The 18,698-nt window shown below is 53.2% G+C and overlaps 1 protein-coding gene across 2 annotated transcripts in view; it reads right to left on the bottom strand.

Annotated features, from left to right (window-relative positions):
- The window catches only part of CAMK2A (calcium/calmodulin dependent protein kinase II alpha), a 57,925-nt gene that overhangs the window by 31,775 nt on the left and 7,452 nt on the right, over positions 1–18,698 (bottom strand). For both annotated transcript variants that reach the window (XM_059417158.1, XM_059417157.1), the window contains exons 2-3: positions 11,258–11,352; positions 4,424–4,483 (exon numbers count right to left, since the gene is read on the bottom strand). In XM_059417158.1, the coding sequence (XP_059273141.1) occupies positions 4,424–4,483; positions 11,258–11,352 (155 nt within the window). The remainder of the gene's footprint in view (positions 1–4,423; positions 4,484–11,257; positions 11,353–18,698) is intronic.

Consider the following 18,698-nt stretch of genomic DNA (forward strand, 5'->3'; position numbering starts at 1 on the left):
CATCCTTTCCCTGAGCCACAGCCTAGAAACGTCCACAGAGCGGGGTACATGCTCAGAGAATCAGGATACGTCGCCCAACGGAAGATCACACAGCTGTTAAGATAATACGGTAGTTACGTTTCCCCTGGTTCCGAATCATCTCTGAATTATGTTGTTTGGCAAAAAAGCAAAGTGCAAAACAGTGTGTATGGTACTTAAAAAGATGTATTTAGGCCTGTTTGTGGCATAAGTGTCTTTGGAAGGATACAAAAAAGCGGGCATTGTGGGACCTTGGGGAGGGGAATCGGGAGGGCAGGAGTGGTGGGTGGGGTGAGATTCTCTGCTTTATCTGCGAGCCCTAGTGCCATCCGAATTCTGGCCATATGTGCGTGTTTCTGACTCAGTATCGAGTCCCCCCAATGGCTTATGGCTCTCTTATCTGCACATAAAGTTTGGAGAAGCCGGTGTCAAATACATCAGAGTAGGCATCTACTATGGGGGCAGGGGAGAAGGTGGCTAGAGATGGAGGAGAACAGGAACACAAATATTTTTAAAGATTTATTTATTTAAGCAATCTCTGCACGGAATGCAGGGCTAGAACTCACAGCCCTGAGACCCAGAGTCATACTCCACCAGGACTGAACCGACCAGGCACCTTGGGAGCACAACACGTATAGAAACATCTGAGAAGGTACAGACATCATGTATCATATGAAAACATGTATCATACAGTATAACCTCTAAGTCCCAAGGCTGTAGAATATACTTTAAAAATTGTCTTCTCAAAAAAAAAATTGTCTTCTCATTGATCTACCATAAACTTGCATTATTAGTGTAGCCAGATAAAGTTAAAAACAAAAACAAAAACAAAGCCCTTTCTGGGTGCCTGGGTGCCTCAGTTGGTTAAGCACCTGCTTTTGGCTCCGGTCATGATCCCAGGGTCCTGGGATCTAGTCCCACATCATGCTCCCTGCTTAACAGGGAGCTTGCTTCTCCCTCTCCCTCTACCCCTGCCCCCTGCCTGTGATCTCTCTCTCTCAAATAAATAAATAAATCTTTATAAAAAAGGAAAAGAATGCTGCCCATCTAAGCAGCCAGCAAGGGGAGCACAGGCTGGATTCCAGCCGCCACCTGCATAAGGGCACTGGGGTAGGCTTTCGTCCCTGAGAGGGAGCACCAGCACAGCTCAGAACCCAGGAGACAGGACACATAAAACCTCCACTCCCCTCAGGGAAGGCTGCCCTGAGAAAGAACAGTCCAAAGCCAAAGAGGAAAAGGAAGATTCAAGCGCCACCATGGGGTATGAAAGGGTCTCACCACGTGGTAGAGATTGACATGTCTGTGGTCACTGAGCTATGTTGCCAGCTTTTGACTTTTTAAAATATTTCCATAGATCCAACAAATCTGTAACCTAGTTTTCATTTATATAGCTGGACTCACGAATTTCTGACATTCTTTTCATATTTCCAACAGGGATGGTTTTTTTTCTTGGAAATTGAAGGGCAGTGCTTGCTATCCTAGCCTCTGCCCTCCGACGCACACTTCCTGGTGTCCCCTTGGGAGGTTTGATGGAATGGTGAGAATCTGGGCTCTGGAGTCATTCTTGCTGGGCTCACCTCCCAGCTCTGCTTCCTGTAAGCTGTGTAACTTTGGGCAAATTAGGTAACCTCTCTGAGCTTCCTTTCTTACCCATAGTGCTAACACCACTGGCCTGCTGCAGGGGGATAATTGATGATGCTTGTAAAGCCCTCAACTCAGGGCCCGGCACCAGGAGAACTTGACAAATGAGGACGCTGTCGTCTACCTCACCGACCAGTTCACTCCTCTTGCCTACCCCCAAATCCCCTGCTAAACTCTCAGGGTGTCCCCTGCTCCCTGGGGTGGCCTCAGGGTGGGCCCCATCAGCAGGTGGTGATGGTACAGCGTGGGGCATTGTTCCTGTCCCATGTGCGCAGCACAGCTGGACCCCCTGTGCTGAGCCAGGGCCTCCCTGATCTGGTCCCCCCCAGGGCTGGGCACCAGTCCCACGTGGACTACAGCGTGGCTAGAGTCACCCAGCAGGCTGACTAGGGCTCAGTCCAGCTCCTCCAGCCACAGGCTTGCCTCTGGGGTTCTGCAGCCACAGCTGCACCTGTCTTCACTTCTTCTGGGAGATTATAGTCTACTTAGAAGTGAGATGCTTGGAGGCTCATGAAGCAGGGCCTTTGCAGCCCTGAGATAGTTTCGGGGTTCTTCCCCAAATCCTCCTGATCCAGGGCTCAGCTCTGCTCTCCACGTCTCTGTGCATTAGCTACCCCTATCCCAATGCCATCCTCACTCCTGCCACCCATCCTTAGCCTTGACACGTGGTGGGGTCCTGGATACCCTTGCCGTCAGGTGAAGGAAGGAAGGAAGGAAGGAAGGTAGGTAGAAGGGAGAAGGAGGGGGAGGGAAGGGGAGGGGAGGGGAGGAAGGAAGGAGAAAAGGCCTCAGTGATGATGATGATGATGATGATGGTGAGGCACCATTTCTAAGACTTTGCCACAGGCCAGCCTTGTGCTAAGTGCTTTCCTTGCAATTTCTCATTTTACCTGCCCAGCAATTGTAAAAGACAGCTTCTGTGCTTGCCCTCACGAACCTGTGCGCCCCAACACCTAGCGAGCAGCAGAGCTGGGATTGGACCCCAGGAGCAAACCGCATTCTCTTAACCAGCACGTTAAACACAGCGCCCTGATCTGGTGACCAAACATTGTGATGGCTCGGGAGAGTGAGAATTGCACGGAGGTTACCGTTTCGGGAGAGCTTGTCTTGTGCGAAGGTATAGACTGAGGACAAGGGGGAGCAGCCCCTACCTCGGGACTGTCATGGGGCTATGCTTTAATTAATCATCATAATTCTACAAGGCGGGTATCATTGCCATTTCCCAGATGAGAAAACCGAGCTTCAGAGTGGTTCAGCAATGGGTCCAGGGTCACACAGCCATTAAACTGCAAACCCAGGATTGGAGCTGCAGACTGTCAGCCCCAGAGCCCATAGGGTACTGCTCCCCATATACAGTGGGGAGGGGAGAGGGGAGGCTGCAAGGGAGGAGGAGGCAGGGTTGACCTGAGCCAGTTGTAGTGTGCAGCAACACACACACACACATACACATACACACACACACACACACACACACTCCCCACCTCCTTCCCCTGGTGCTGATCGCTTTTCTAAGAACCATGGGACTTTGGAGTCAGAGCTCCCTCTCAACCCCTCCATCATACTGCTGGGCAGCTGGAGGCCCTGAGCAGGGCAGGAGCTGCCTGAGGCCACACAGTGAGTCTGTCAGCCGGTGGTCAGGGATCGGGGTACAAGCAGGCCTGCCCCCCACCAGCCATCTTGCTGGCCCTCCTCTCATTCTGGTCCTGGAGCCTCTGGCTGCTGTTTGCGCAGTTCTGCTCCCCTTCCTTGGGCACGGGGAAGGGGAGGTGCCTTTGGGGTATAAATAGCAGACTGAGACGCTTCTCTCTGACAGGAGGGTTAACCCTTGGGGCTCTGGGTACTGAGCTATGCTTCCTTACCAAGGCCAAAGGCACGGTGGCTGCCCGAGTGGGAATATTCCTTAGAGAGCACCTAGGCCTTGTTCCTCAAAGTGTGGTCTGACGCAGCAGCCTTGGCATTGCCTTGGAGCGTGCCAGAAATGCAGAATCCCGGGCCCCACCCAAAGCCACTGAACCAGAATCCACCTTTAAAGAGGAAGCCCACGTGATGCAGAGGGTGTCTCCTTGCGGAGATGGGGGAAATGGCTCAGAGAGGGCAGGGCTCCCACCCAAGGTCACACAGCCATTCCCTGACAGGACTACATCTAGAATCTGCTCTTCCTCCCCTCCCCATTCCCCTGGCCACGCCACCCCAACTCAGAACACTGATGGGCAGGGATGCAGAACTCCAGTCCTGCATGGGGGAGGAGGGGAGGTCAGGCCGTGAAGTGTGGTCTAGGCCCAGCCTCTCCCCTGCAGTCTGTGCTCAGTCTGCCCCTGGGGCAAGACCTTGGAGCTTGCCTCTGGGGGGCAGGCAGGCTGCTGGTCTAGGTAGGTGGGCAGGCCACAGTGCCAGGCTGACTCAGCTTGGGGTAGGTTTGGGGAGTGGGCTGTTATGGTCAAGGCCACGCCTGGCCTATTTTTGTCTCTCTCCCGGAGCTTTGGAGCTTCGGGAGTTTTCCTGAAACAGCTTTTCTGAAGGAGGCTGCCGGCAGCGTGGGCAAGGAGGGAGGGCCCCTTCTTCACCTTCCCCCCAACCAAGCTGGTCTCTGAGAAACGTGGAGACCATTAAAGGCACCCCCTTTCCCATCCCTACTGCCACCATCCCCAGAGAAGAGAAAAGCTGCCCTCCCTGCCCAGAAGACCCACTGGCTTGGCCGGGGGTGGGGGGGGGGCACGGGGCCAGGCTCCACCCATCCCCCTCACACACACCCTCACCAGCTCACCGATGTTGGGGTGCTTCAGCAGGCGGCAGATGCGGGCTTCGCGTTCCAGCTTCTGATGATCTGAAACACAGATGCCCAGCTGAGTCCCAGGTGAGGGAGGAAACCTCACCTACTCTGTCTCGGCCTCTTATGGTCTGCGCCCCCAAGGCAGCCCCTGCCCCCCTCCACCTGGATAAGCTTGCCTTTCTGGCAGAGCCTCTGGTTTCTCCAGGAAGGTGGTGGGAAGCAGCAGAGTAAGGGTGGTAGGGGGCGGGGTTGCAGGGTCTTGGAAGTCCCTTCCTCTCTCTGGGCCTTTGTTTCTGGGGTTCTCAAATGAGGTGCATGTCCAAGTCCCATCTGCAAAGCCTGGAACACCTCCTACCCCACCCCAGGTAGGCTCCTGCTACCCCGTCTCCAGGCTTGCCCCTCGCAGGGCACTCCAGCCCTACTAAATGGCATTTCCCCAGAGCCCCCCTGCTTAGTCCTTGCACTCAGGCTTGGGGGCTTTCACCCATGTGGTTCTCTCAGCTTGGAACTTTTCCCTCTCAACCTCCCACTGTCCTTCACTGGCCATCACTCCTTCATGCCCACCTGTCCTTCAATATGCCCTCTCCTGGCAGCCTGTCCTACCAGAAGAGGAGGGGGCCCCTCCACTGTGTTCCCAGGGCCTCAGGACAGCACATCTCACTTTGGCTCACGGGGACCTTTACCCTTAAGGGCAAGTGCTTGGTCTCTGTTGTACCTCTGGCATCTACTCAAATGCCCAGCACATAGTAGATGCTCAAGAAGTCATTGAATTATAGAATAAACCATGGACTGATCAACCTTCTGGTGGGGGGGTGTTTCTGTGCAGCAGAAGAGCTATATTAATTCACAGAGGCTGCCTCCCTTCCAGGGGACTCTGGGCCAGGGACACCCCAGAGAATCTGCAGGGTAGAGCCCATATGTGGCAGCCTCTGTGCTTTACCACCTGGAGCTCTCACACCTGCTCTCCAGGATTTCTGTCCAGACCCCCAGGGAGAGAGGACTTGTTCAGAATCTGTCCCGTGGTCTCCCACCCTGGGGCTCCCGGGAACAATCCTACCCGTGACTCTCTTCAGTCCTCCCAAGGACCCTACTCTGTGGGCATCACTGTCCCCATTTTAGGCACTTCTTAATCTCCTTTCTGGTGCTTTTTTCACAATTCCATAGTTAATGCCTTAATTTAAAGAACCAGAACACAAAGGGAACCAGTAGAATATTTACTACGCGCCAGGTACCGTGCAGAGCACCTCAAGCCCATCTCAAGTCCTCACAACAACCCTTCGAGGGAGGTGCCTTCACGCTCCGACCTTACAGAGGAGGAAACAGAGGTTCCTAGAAACGAAGTACCGGGCTCACAGCCACACGTGATCCGTGGTGATCAGTGGAGCCACACATTGTACCCAGGCAGTCAGACTCCAGGCGTGTGCTTTACTGTGCTGTAGCACTCTCTGCACCCTGACTCATCGCCCCCACCTCCACCAGCCCCCAATTTCTGAATGGAAAATTGGGGCGCATAGGAGGGACCCCACGCAGACACGCAGAGGCAGAGCCCGGATTCGAACTCCAGTCTCTGGCCCCTTCAGAGCACGCAGCCCCCAAGGAAGGCAGTAAGGACAGAGAAAGTCCCAGCCCTTGTCCCCAGGCAGGCAGCTCCCCTTTCCCTTGTCCCTTCATTAGAGCAACCCCTGCCCTCCCTCCATGGGCTGCACAGATCAAGAGCAATACTGAAATGTGGATTTTTCATCAGCAAAGCAATTAAGTCCACGCCTGTCTCCGTGGAGCGTAAGCTCAACTCCCCAGCTGGAGGTGGACTATGGACTAGGAGAAGGGAGGCTGCCTACACTGGGGGAGGCAACCTCCCCCTGGTCCCCCCTCCCTCCCGCTGCCCCCCCACCCAGCTTCTTTCCCCAGCCTCCAGGATGGTAGGAGACCGATTCTGCACAAAGGAGGGGCCTCTCCCTTCTGAGCTGCTGAGGGCCCTCAGCGGACTGCGGACAGCTGGACACCCCCCACCACCAGCCCTACAACCCTCTCCCCCACCCCACCCATCCCCAGCAGAACTGGAAACCAGGCCAGTCAAGTGGGGCCTATCAGAGGGGGCTGGGGGCTATAGGTTCAGGGAACAAGGTTGGTCCAGCCTGTACATTCAGGGGCTGAGGGACCCAAGCACAGAATTCTGATGTTTCACCCCCACATCATGTTACCGAGGAGCGGCACTGAAAGGACACACAGGTCACACAGCCTCACACTTGGGCCTGATAGCCAGCCCTCATTACCAGAAATGCCAGGAGCTGTTTTTATAAACCTGGCAATCATCTCGTGCATTGTCCAATTACGCCACATTGCCACTCTCTGGGCTTTTAGCATGAATTTGTTGAATTTATGTAAACATATATATTATTCACCAGTTTTTGTATCTCTGACATGTTTCTATTTTCTAACATTCGTTAAAGGAAGTAGGGACTGCGTTTCTTTTGACCTCTGAGGCCTTGCCCCGTTCTGTAGGTAAGGAAACTGAGGCCCAGTGATAAGGAGCAGTCCCTTTATCAAAGTCACTCAATAAGGTGGTCAAGCCTCTTTAGAACCCACAGCTCTGAGGAACCACTCCTGGATGCTCTCCGCACTCCAGCCAATAGTCTTTGGTAGCCAAGGACCTCTTATTAAAATATGAATTAGATTCTATCTCTCCCTGGCTTCAAACTCTCCAGCAACCCTTCAGACTCCCCATTGTACTTGCAACCCCAACTCCTCACCATGGCCAGGCAGACCCCGCTGATCCTCCCTCATCTTGGCCTTGGAGCTTCAGCCACAGTGACCACCTTTCTGGCCTCAGGCACACCAAGCCCCTTCCCACCTCAGGACCTTTGCACTTGCTGGACCTTTTGCCTAGGATGCTTTTCCCCTGGGTCTTCTCATGGCTGCCTCCTTCTCCTCAGGCTGGTCCAGCACAATATCACCTCTTCAAAGAGCTCCCCTGGCTGCCTTTTCTGAGGGTCCCTCCTGCCCCATCACTTCCCCACTACCCGGTCTCATTTTCTTTATAACTTGTTGTTACCTAAAATTACCTCACTTGTTTCTATGTTTAATGTTTTTTACAGTCTTCCTCCCTAGAGAACAGGTGCAATGAAAGCAAAACCTTGTCTGTCAGTCACAGCCATGCCCCAGGGCCCAGAGCCACTAAGCAGCGTGTCCAAGGAGATGGCAGAACTGGGATTTCAACCCATGTTCAAAATTACTGTACCGTATTGCCTCCCATTCTCATAATTAATTAATTGACAAATCAATCTATTCAGCTAGATAGATAACAGCCTCCCAATGGTGAAATTCCCAAGGGACTCCTCCAGCCCAAGTACCTGGAAGGATTGTCCCTAATGCTCACCATGATACCTTGTGAACCTTCCTCCTCCCTCCCTAGGGGTAGGCCTCCAGGGTGTTGGGGCTAAGGGGCCCTGCCCTGCCCAAGAACTTGGCAGGCAAGGGTAAGTGAAAGTAAGGTTCAAGGTGAAGCTCCTGGGGCCAGATAGTGCCAGCAGGGCAGAGCATTAGGAGAAGTACAATCAGGCAGCCTGGAAGGCTCTACCTGCAGAGTGAGGTGGGGGAGGGGGCGCTCCACCGGGCAGGTGGGACTCTGACCAGAGGAACAGAAACCAGGGGTGAAAAAATAGACCTCCAAGTCTTGGAAGAGGAAATGCTCCCACCCTCTAGAGGGCCTCAACTGGGTTTCTGCTCCTGGGAGGTTGGAAGAATAATCCCAAGGGCCAAGATTGCCAGGCAGGGGTGGGGAGTAAGCTGAGGAAGATGAGAAGGATCTGTCTTTGGATCCTTAGAGCATGAACCTGAAGCTGAGAGGCAGCATGAATGAGCTCGTGCCACGCTTCTCGCCCAGTGTCCTGGGACTGGGTGCCCGGGAGCCAAGGAGGTGATCTCTCAGCGCTCAAGTGGCCAATGGTTACTATGGAGGTCTCTGTACCCCTGCCAGTCACTCCTGGCTGCACCAGCCACATCCATGTGCCCAGCATCCCCTAAAATATTAATGAGTTTCTTCTCTGCACTGGCTAAGGCTGTGGCTGGGAAGCCTACGGAGCCCCCTGACAGGGGGTTATCATTGAGCGAGCGAGCTATGGTCGCTGCGGACGGGGTTTTTTCATTGTAGGAGCTTGGGCCTCACCTACTGACTCCAGCCCTCCAGGATGGAACTAAGGCAGCCACTTTTTTTGAAGGCTCCTGAGGGGATCTGGCAGGGCCTGAGACAGGCAAAATTTTCACTTTCCATTCCATGTCCTTAAGACTTCTTGAAATTGTTTACACTACAAGCATTTTATCTAAAAGGGTATTTTTAAAATACATATGAAAAAATAATCTCCTGGGTTGGGGAGCCACTCAACAGAACAAGAGGCTGACTGGGGTGGGGAAGGGGAAGCCGCAGCTCCCTGGGGTGAAGGGAGGGACGGACACTCCGGGTGGGCCGGGCCCCCCTGCAGAGAGCTGCCAAAGTCCCCAGGGGCGACAGCAGGGGAAGCTTAGGGTATGTTGCCAAATCTTCAGCATCAAACTTCTCCCCTCCCCAGGCACCATAAGTGGCAAACAAAGGAACCTGCTAGAAGCAGCTCTATTCCTCCTCTCCCGCTGGGGAGAGAAGCCTTGCAGTTGGCAGACTTCTCTGAGATGGTTCCCCTGAGAACCTCCCCTCTCGCACCCTCCACACTCAGCTAGGCCTGGGCTGCCTTCCTGTAAGGATATCAAAGTCCCAACAAATGGCCAAAGACAGGGGACTTGCTGATTTCCCCTTGGCGCTGCCCAGAGTCCCCACTGCCCAAGGAATGCTTAGTCACCTTCCAGAAAAGGGACAGTGCCCCTTCCACTGCCTCCCATACACATCTGTCTCTTCCTGTCAGAGCGTGTGTGTGTGTGTGTGTGTGTGTGTGTGTGTGAGAGAGAGAGAGAGAGAGAGAGAGACTGAGAACCAGGAGGCAGGGAGAGGTGTCGCTCTGAGAATACTGTGAAGTGGCTTTAGAGGTCCAGTGCCCAGGGAGGACCTTGAACCCTGACCCTCCCTCATTTTGTAGTAACATCAACCAGTCGCCCCAAGCCATGGCACTAATCTTGCCCCCACCCCGCCCCCGCCCTGTATCTCAGGGATTGGGACATCTCCTTTGATCACAAGAGACCCAAAGCACACAAAGGGCGCCAGATTGCCACTCACACCACAGGAAGCCAGGCAGGTCCCAGCATCTGGACGTGAGGCCACGCTCCCACAGCCGCCCTACACACCCTGGCTCCCTGCCCCTGGCTCCAGCTCCAGACTTTCCACCGGTATCGTCCGTCCACACCAGCTTCCATGCCGAATGTGTGCCATCTCGGCCCCCGACCCTCAGAGAACCACCCTCCACACATCCAGCCTCTTCTCCCCACAGGACACTGGCTGCCCACGGGGGAGTTCAGTAACTAGGAGAAAGTGCTGGGCTCCCAGCAGCACTGAGCCAGAGAGATGAAAGACGGCAATGCGCGGTCCAACATGGGGCCTGCTGGGAGGCCTGCGGGGGGCCGTGTGAACATCCTGTACCAGACTCTGTGAACCTTACACCTGCTGGGCACCAGCCACCACACAGATGCATTCTGCCAGATCAACACCTGGCCATGACGCCAGCTCCTCGCATGACGTCTCCCGCGCTGCACCTGTACCCGCCGCACCCGGCAGGACACCCTCCACCTCCAAGGGTCCCCAAGGCAGCTTAGACACCATTCAGAGAAGGCACTAGAGTTTTGAAGATAACTTTCCCCAACACACTGACCGTGGATGTTACCATTACTGCTCTAACCACACGCTAAGGGCAAGAAGCCAGGCTCCTGGGCAGGCTTTCCAAGTTCCAATATCCACATGGACCACCAATGTAACTTGCTAAAATGCAGATCCTGATTTCTTAAGCCTGGAAACAAGAATGTTCATTTCTAGCAATCTCCTGGTAATGCTGACACTGCTGGTCTAGGACCACTTCTAAACCAGAATTACCTGGGGATTTTTTTTTTTTTTTTTCAAATCCTGGTCACACCCCATATGGATGAAGTCACAACCCCTTGGTGGGGAGGAAAGCATCAAGAGTTCTTAAAGCTCTCTAGGGGTTCCAGGGTGAGGACAGGTTGGGAGCCCCTGTTCTAGGGACTAGTTAGGGATGAGAGGGTGGACCAGTGTGGTTGAAGCAGGATGCCCCTAGAGTTCACTGGATACCGGGAGAGCGCTAGGATGTGCTGGCTGCTGTCCTAGGTACTGGGTATAGCAGGGAATGAGAGCCGTCCCCACCCGCTGGAGCTTATAGCCAAGATGCATGTTAAGTAAGGGACCAAGCCAGCAAATGGGACTGGGGGAAAGCCATAAAGAAGGTAAACAGTAATAACCGATATAAGATGGGGGAGACGGCCTCAGATGTAGGGGTCTGGGAATTCTCTCAAAGGGTGTGACATTGAGTTGAAACCTGAATGTTGAAAGAGGGTCAGCCTTGTAAGGAGCCAGATAAGGGAATGGTGGGTGCACAGGTCTGGAGATGAGAAAAGAAGCAAGTGGCAGAAGGGCAGGAAAAGGAAGTCCCGCCTGGCACCTTAGCCTTCACCCTGGGTAGGAGGCAGAGAGCCTGGCCTGTCGGAGAGGCTGTGTCCTCTTGTCTAGATCTCATGAGGAAGGAAAATGGAGGGGTCTGTTCTCATAATACCCACAGGAAGAAGAATCTCCCTCTGCAGCATCACCCAGGGGGTCACACCCAGGTCCTGCTTTTAACCCAAAGCATGGAGGGGAGAAGAGCCCCAGAGGGGCAAGCAAGGCATGGATCTGCCACCTACCTCTGGCCGAGAGCTTCTTGGTGTTGATGATCTTAGCAGCATACTCCTGGCCAGCCAGCACCTTCACGCACCTGCGCACCACTGAGAACGCTCCCCTAGGAGGACAGAGAAGGTGAAGGAGGGAAGGAAGGGCCCAAGGCATGCTTCGTTAGGACGTGCCAAGGTTCACGCACCTGTACCTCGTTGGCTAGGGAGACCCCCTGCAGGGCTGCTCAGCTCACAGGGGTGAGTAGCCTGACTCAGGGACAGGGCAGGGCTGGCGACCCAGGAGAACGCCCGCCTGCAGGTTATGAGACCTTAGCCTTGTGAAGGATGAGCCTTCCAGAAGTGTAAGAACTTGGGTCCACCAGGTTGTAAAACATTAGAATCATGTAGGGTCAGAATCACAGAATCTTACCTCCGAAAGATTTTAGTTTTCAGGCTTTTGAGTAGGGAACACATCAACATGACTCAAAGTTCAAAAGATAAAAAAAATGTAGGTAGTAAGAAGGCTCCCTCCCACCCCTGTACAGCAGTCTCCGAGGTCCCGACTCCAGGGACAGCCAGTGTTCCATTCCTTGAGCATCTTTTCGCAAATACTCTCCACCACATAAAGGGCTTTGGACCCCGCATGCTGTTCTGCATCCTTCTTTTTTCAGGAAATATTTCAGAGACACTCCTTCCATACTGGAACATACAGAGCTCCTCATTATTTCATCAAATGGCTGTCCTATAATTCATCTAGCCAGTCCTCTACCAATGGGCAATTAGGTTAGTTCAATCCATAGTTCCATGCATATTACAAACATCCCTACAATGACTAACCTTCTACATGTGCCTTAGAATTATGTTTCCCACATGTGCAGGTGTCTGTGGACCCACTTCGAGAACTGGTATTACTTGGTCAAAGGGTAGGTGTTATTAGTGATTGTCGTAGATGATAGGAGATTATCCATTTTAGAGATCATAACGACTTACTTTCCCCGGTCTGCAAGGGGACCATTTTCCTCCACCCTTGTCCCAGTGTGTTATCAAACTTTCTTATCTTTGCTAGTGAGACAGGTGGGAAACAGCCGCTGGGTTTGATTTGTAATCCTCATATCACCAGCGGTAGGGAAACACTTAGAGCGAGGGCTGTGTCTGTGCTTTGCATGGGGACACTGATTATGTGGAAGGTGGCCCGTTTCCCAAATTGTTCAATATTTTGATAAAAGCCTGCAGTCTGGATATTTATGTGAAATTTCCCAATTTTTAAATACTGGTCCCTTATTCTAAAAAAAAAAAAAATGTAAACATAGTATCTGGAAAAACAAACCTAGTGTAAGGAGGGTCAGGTGGTGCATCTAGGAACGACCTCATCCCCCCTACCATGAAGGTCATCTAGTGCAATTCTGTCGTGTTACAGAGGAGGCCCCTAAATAGCCAGACCGTGATGGTTGTCACCGCCATTAGTTCCCTAACCACAGACTAATGGCAAGAAGCAGGTCTATAGGCAGGTTTCCTCAATTTTAATGTGTATATGAGTCACCAAGGTGTCTTATTAAAATGCAGGTGCTGATTCCGGACGTCAGCAGTGGAGCTGAAGACTCTGAGCCCTAGCGTAGCTCGGTCAAGATGGCTCATATAGTTAGCGGTAGGGCCAGGTCTAGAACTCGGGTATTTGCATACACACTGGCCCCTCCCCCCCCGCCACCATCCCCATCTCCCCCGCCCCCCTCCGCCCAAGGGAGCCTGCCACTCCCAGCTTCCTGATCTGGCCACCCTTCATCACATCCTCCAGACTTTGATGCCCTATCCTCCGCACAAGGGCGTGTCCAAGCCCAGGAAGCCTGCCATCTCGGCACACACCCTGGGCATAGCGTCTCTGGTTTCATGTCTGAGCCTCATGAATGGAGTGAATGGAAAACTGGAGAGGGATAAGGAAGAAAGAGCCAGCAGATGAGCATGAGACCAGGAAATGTGACCTTGTAAGAAAGCACTGGAAAGCACCAAACTATGCACTTACACTAGAATTCCTCAGCAAGTGGTTCGTCTCATGTAACAGTGGACCCTCCCTGGGGTGGGGGGGGGTGCGCCCTTGCTGTCCTTCCCCACAATCCCCTGCTCCTCCCACCCCAGGACAGCAGCAAGATCTGAGTTTCCTTCTCTGGGAAGCCTCCAAGTTAAGGACGCCCTCATCTGTGTTCCCAGAGCGCTCCGCCCCTCCCCATCTAGCCCAAGTTCACAGTTGCTCTGTTGTTTGTCCTGTTTGTCCCTCCCACCTGATGGTAAATTCCTGACAGACAGGACTGTAACTTTCTTTCCCACGTCCCCTGCCCTAGTATCCCGTGTCTTCTACACACAGGGCCTCCATAAATGTTACTTTGCAGAAATAAGAAGTGGATTGAATTCACAGTGAGAGAGACTGACCGAGGCAGGGGAATGGACATTATGTCAGGGTGTTAGGAACAGGAACAGGCATCGGAAGAAGGTAGGGCACGACTGGTCTCTCAAAGGTGCCCACCCTACCCAGACAGGGGGATGGACCCAAAGACCTTCAGGTCCCTGCCCAGCTGGAGATCACAATCCCCAAAGGCCCCAGGTGAGAATGTTAAAAGTGGCCTCATCCGGGAAAGGTTGGAGAGCTCCAGGGAGAGCAGGGGCACAGGCAGAGAACTCCTGAGTGCAGGGGCTGGGTCCTGCCTCACTCACCAGCATCTAGCTGGTGTTTGGTCCAGAGCTTTCAAATAATGTGGGCTGGAGGGATGGAGGGGAGGAGTAGGGGGAGGAAGGCAAGGAAGGCAGGATGGATAGAATTTCTCCACTAAAGAAACAAATTCTAAGTGAAAAGTACAAAACGAAATGAAAAATTCTGTTCCAAGCAAAGACCTTAGACCCATGCTTATCAAACTGACTGCTTTGAAATCCCCTGGGGATATTTTAAAAACACATATACCAAGGCCCTATCCAGACTTAACCAAACCAGAGCTTCTAGGTGGGGGCACAAGGAATCTGTATTTTCATTTAACATTTGGTCCAGGGGATTGTCTCCTGCTTGCCCTCTGGGGGTGTCCTGCTAGAGGCTCTGACGCCGGCACTGATGGGGACTGTCACATACAACTCTCTGCAGGGGAGCTTGGCAGCCCCATGAACCTAGGCTCTGCCCTAGGAGCTGAGGACCTAAGAGCTGCATCTGTAAGACAAGAGAAGGTACATTTGCTAAACTTCCTTCTCAGAACACAGTGCCAAGCTTTTGTGTAAATCCCAGCTTCTAACTAGGGGTCCTTTTTTTTTTTTTTTTAAGATTTTATTTATTTTCTTGAGAGAGAGCAAGAGAGAGAGAGAGCACAGAGGAAGAGGGAGAAGCAGACTCTGCTAAGTAGGGAGCCTGGCGTGGGATTTGATCCCAGGACCCCAAGATCATGACCTGAGCTGAAGGCAGCTGCTTAACCAACGGAGCCACCCAGGCGCCCCTAACTGGGCGTCCTAACTAGGTTCTAGTTAGGGGAACTGACATGGGGAGGGCAGCCACAGGGCCCGTGTACCCACAGAAGGACATCCTGTGCCTCTGAGAATAGGTATGTGCATTTTTTTCTGGGGCAAGGATGCATAGCTTTTAGCAGCTGTTCAGAGGGAGGAGCTTATCAAAACCAGTTCAGAGCTACTGATGCAGAGGGTACCAGCCTCTCACACACCCAGACGGTATCTTCCTTTTAAATGCACGTGCACCACTAAGCTCCTTCTAGACCATAGCAGAACTGTGGAGGTGACATTAGGATCCCCATTTAACAGATGGGGAAACTGAGGCCTCGAGTGAACAGGCATATTCCTAGTGCATCTGTGAAGAGGATCCAGGTCACCTGCACTTACTCTTCTGACTCCACCAAAGGCAGGAAATTGTGACCCTCTAGAGCAGGGGCTCTGGGCTCACAAAGCTGTGAGCCCAGACTTATCCTCAACAGGATATTGAACTAGGCACTTCACCCCGACCTATGCAGCCTCGGGTCTCCATCTACCCTGCTCACCACGGTGCTGGGGGGCCAAGAGACAAGGGGCAGAGGAGAATCTGCAGCAGAAATGAGACTAACCTCCTCTCTGGTATCTTTTGCTTTAAAAAGGCCTATTTCTGCATTCCCGTCCTGCATGAGCAAGTGGCCACAGCCCAGCAGCCTTGACAAACAACAAAAAAGCCAGCCCAGTCCTCCCACGGCCCTGAGGCCCTGAGGCCCTGAGCGGAGCAGGTGGGCAGCAGGGGGCGGGGCAGGAACTTGGAAAGGGCGCAGGGCAGGGAGGGGAGGAGGCCAAGGTGGGGAGCTCAGGGTGGAAGGCTGGGACCGGGGGTCCTGAGAGGAAGGGACGAGGCCTGCGTGTGAGAACCCAGTGTGAGCGTCCACAGATGGTCCCAGGAGGGTCCGTGAAGGTGTTCTTGGGTGACAAGGGGTCCAGGGGGCCTGTCTGCCCACAGCTGTGGGCGGCCAGCCTGGGCAATGCCCTGTGTGTGAGATTCCATGGGGCTCTGGGTGTGACAAAGCGCACGTGTCTCACCCTGGGTATGAAATATACATCCACATCAGCAAGCACAGAACGTGGGCCGGGAAGCATGTGTGTGTGAGACAGACAGACACAGGAGGGACAGGATCTCAGCTCTCAGCCCCGCTGGGAGGTCCTGGACAGGGGCCTGCCCCAACACGGGCCTCACTTTCTTTCATCTGCCACATGGGGGTTTGGGTGGGAATGAGCCCTTTCCATCTGTAATATTCTCTACCAGAATATCCTGTGACGGTGAAAATATTCCGTGTTGTCCAATGTGACAGCCGCTAGCTTCATATGGTTATAGAGAACTTGAAAGCTGGCTAGTAGGAATGAAGAACTGAATTGTTAATTTTATTTCATTTGAGCAGATGTATGTGGCTAGTGACTACCATGTTGAAGAGGGAAGTTCTATGGGGATAAGAACAGGGATTCCTGAGCCGGGCCAACCAGAGTTCAAATCACGGGGTAGCCACTTACCTGCAAGCTACTTAACCTCCGAAAGTCTGTTTCCTCCCCTGCAAAATGTACATGAGAACAGTACTGGTCCTGTGCAGTTGTTCCAAGGATTCAGTGAGATACAATAAGGTATGTGATGGGTTTAGCACAGCCCCTGGAGTCTAGTAAATGCCCGAGAAACGCCTTTTATAGGCATCATTATCTATGAAGTGATGAGAACAGCTGGCATCATCAGAAACAAAATGGACCTTGTTTGCCAAGCTCGGGGAAGAGGAAATCCAGGAGAGGAGGTTGCGGAGGCCACGGTGAGGAGGGAAAGGGGCTGCAACCCAGGGTAGAGCACCCTGCCCCATGGGTGTGGACACAAGCAGGCAGGGAGGCCCCGCCCTGCCCTCCAACAGACAGATGGAGAGGGCGCTCTGAGAGTGGGTCCAGCAAGGCTAAGAACATAGGGAATGTGCTAATGGGCCGTGAAAAGCAAGATTCACACTGGGAAATTGCTTTCTGGCTGCCTGGCAGGCTCAGTGTCCTGGGAGTTGCTGGCTGTCAGCCCACAGGGGGCTCACCACTCTTGCTGGCCTAAAACAGCCCAAAGTGCTGACGTGGAAGCCAGGTGAGCCTGGGAACAATCGACAGGGAGTTGAAAGAGCTGGGTCCTCACCCAGCGTGGCTACCAGCTTGTTTACCCTCTGGGCCTCAGTTTCCCCATTTGCAAGATAGGGATGAGGACCCTCAGCCACACTTCTTCCTGGGACATTTGTGAGAAGTCTCTCCTACACAGGGTTGGGAAGAGGTTCCTACTACCCAAGACTGCTTCCTGCCAATTTCCTCTAAAGTAAATGGCCCCACCTTTACTCTGAGCTGCCCAGAGCCCAGCGCAGGCCCCTGGGTCTCAGCAGGCAGAAGACTGTTTATGGGGGCCTTTTGGAGATAACTCCCCTCCACACCGGACCCTTGAATTGTCAGGGGTCCTGATAATTACTGGGTCTTCTCTTCATTGGCTGCTTCCTCAAACGCACACATGTCTCCCTTATTCTGGAAAAATCATCATCCTGCTCCCCCAAAGTTTTTAAATTAAAAACCACGAACCTTTCTCTCGACCCAACAGCTTGGGCCACTTCCTTCCTCCTTCTTTGCTGCCAAACTTCCAGAACAAGTGTCCGACATCCGCTGCCTCCTCTTTCCACCTCCCACACTTCATGAACCCACCACAATCTGGTGCCCACCCCCGGGCTCCCTGGAAGGAAGCTGTGCCAGGCCCGCCCACCCAATGCCCCCCCAAGCCCCTGCAGCCCCAATGGACCTGATCCACTTTGCCTGCCCCACACCAGGCGACATCTGGCCTCACTGACCTCAGGCTTGGAGGCCCAGCTTCCCTTTCATTTCTAGGTGGCTGCACTCTCTCTGGCACCCCGCCTCTTCTCCCCCAAGATCACTACCCTCTGTTCTCTCTCCTCTGCCCTCTTATCACTTCCTTCCATCTCCTCCACCTGGGCTTTAGCTGGGAATCCCTGGGGAGGCCCTGGGTGGTCATGAACACCCTTATATTGTCAATAAAATGGTTCTGTGTCTGTGCATTATTCTGTTCATCAACTTCACAAAGCTTTCTGTGATCCCACCACCCGTGCAAATGGCACAAGCCACGGACTGCCATACAAAATTGAAACCTGCATCTCTACAACCCCTCCTCTTTCCAGAATTCCAGTCCAGAGTTTCTAGCCACTCATCATCTTGTCTGGATGCTACGTGACAGGCAGCTCATAACCAAAATCTGATCTCCCGAGGAAAGTCTCCCCACTCTCAGTTAAGACACCTAAGCATTCTCCCTCTCTGAGATGAGCTGGGGTGATTCCAGAAACTTCCCAGTTAAATGCAGGCAGACCTGTTATCTATGAGAGGATTAGTATCCTGAACCCCTTGGTGGTCAGTAGCTCACAGCCCAGGTTAGCTGATCTGATCACTCAGCAGAGAGCAAGGCCTAGGGGTGTGGAAGCCAGAGTAGATGGAGGCAAAATGTTGGGGGAAGGGACAGAGCTGGGGCCGGCCACCAGAGCAGCTCCACCAAGGGGCCAGGATGTGGGCCACATGTGGCTGCAAGAGGAGCTGCCGTGACCAGTGATATCTTCCCATTGAGGTCCACCCTTTCCCCATTTCACAGATGAGGAAACTGAGGCCAAGGCCTTGAACCCAGGACTCCCAACTCATCGTCCATTGCTCTCTCCAATACCCCTCCTCTCAGATCAGAGGGGCCCCTCACCTGGGGTCTGTGGGCTTTAGGGCAGAGGGATCTGCGGGAATGATACACACATTCTGTTGGTTGTCATGAGTGTGCATTTTTCTAGGAAAAGTGCCTGTGGGTCAGATGAGATTCTCTGAGGAGTCCTAGATTTCCTGAAAAGTTAAAAAGCTGGGATTAGGTTTGCTGAGAAACAGAAGGGATACTCTGTTTCCAAAACACCTACCTTTGAGAGCTTTAAGCAAATCCCTTCACCTT

This window comes from Mustela nigripes, chromosome 12 (assembly GCF_022355385.1).
Source record: "Mustela nigripes isolate SB6536 chromosome 12, MUSNIG.SB6536, whole genome shotgun sequence".
Taxonomy (NCBI): domain Eukaryota; kingdom Metazoa; phylum Chordata; class Mammalia; order Carnivora; family Mustelidae; genus Mustela; species Mustela nigripes.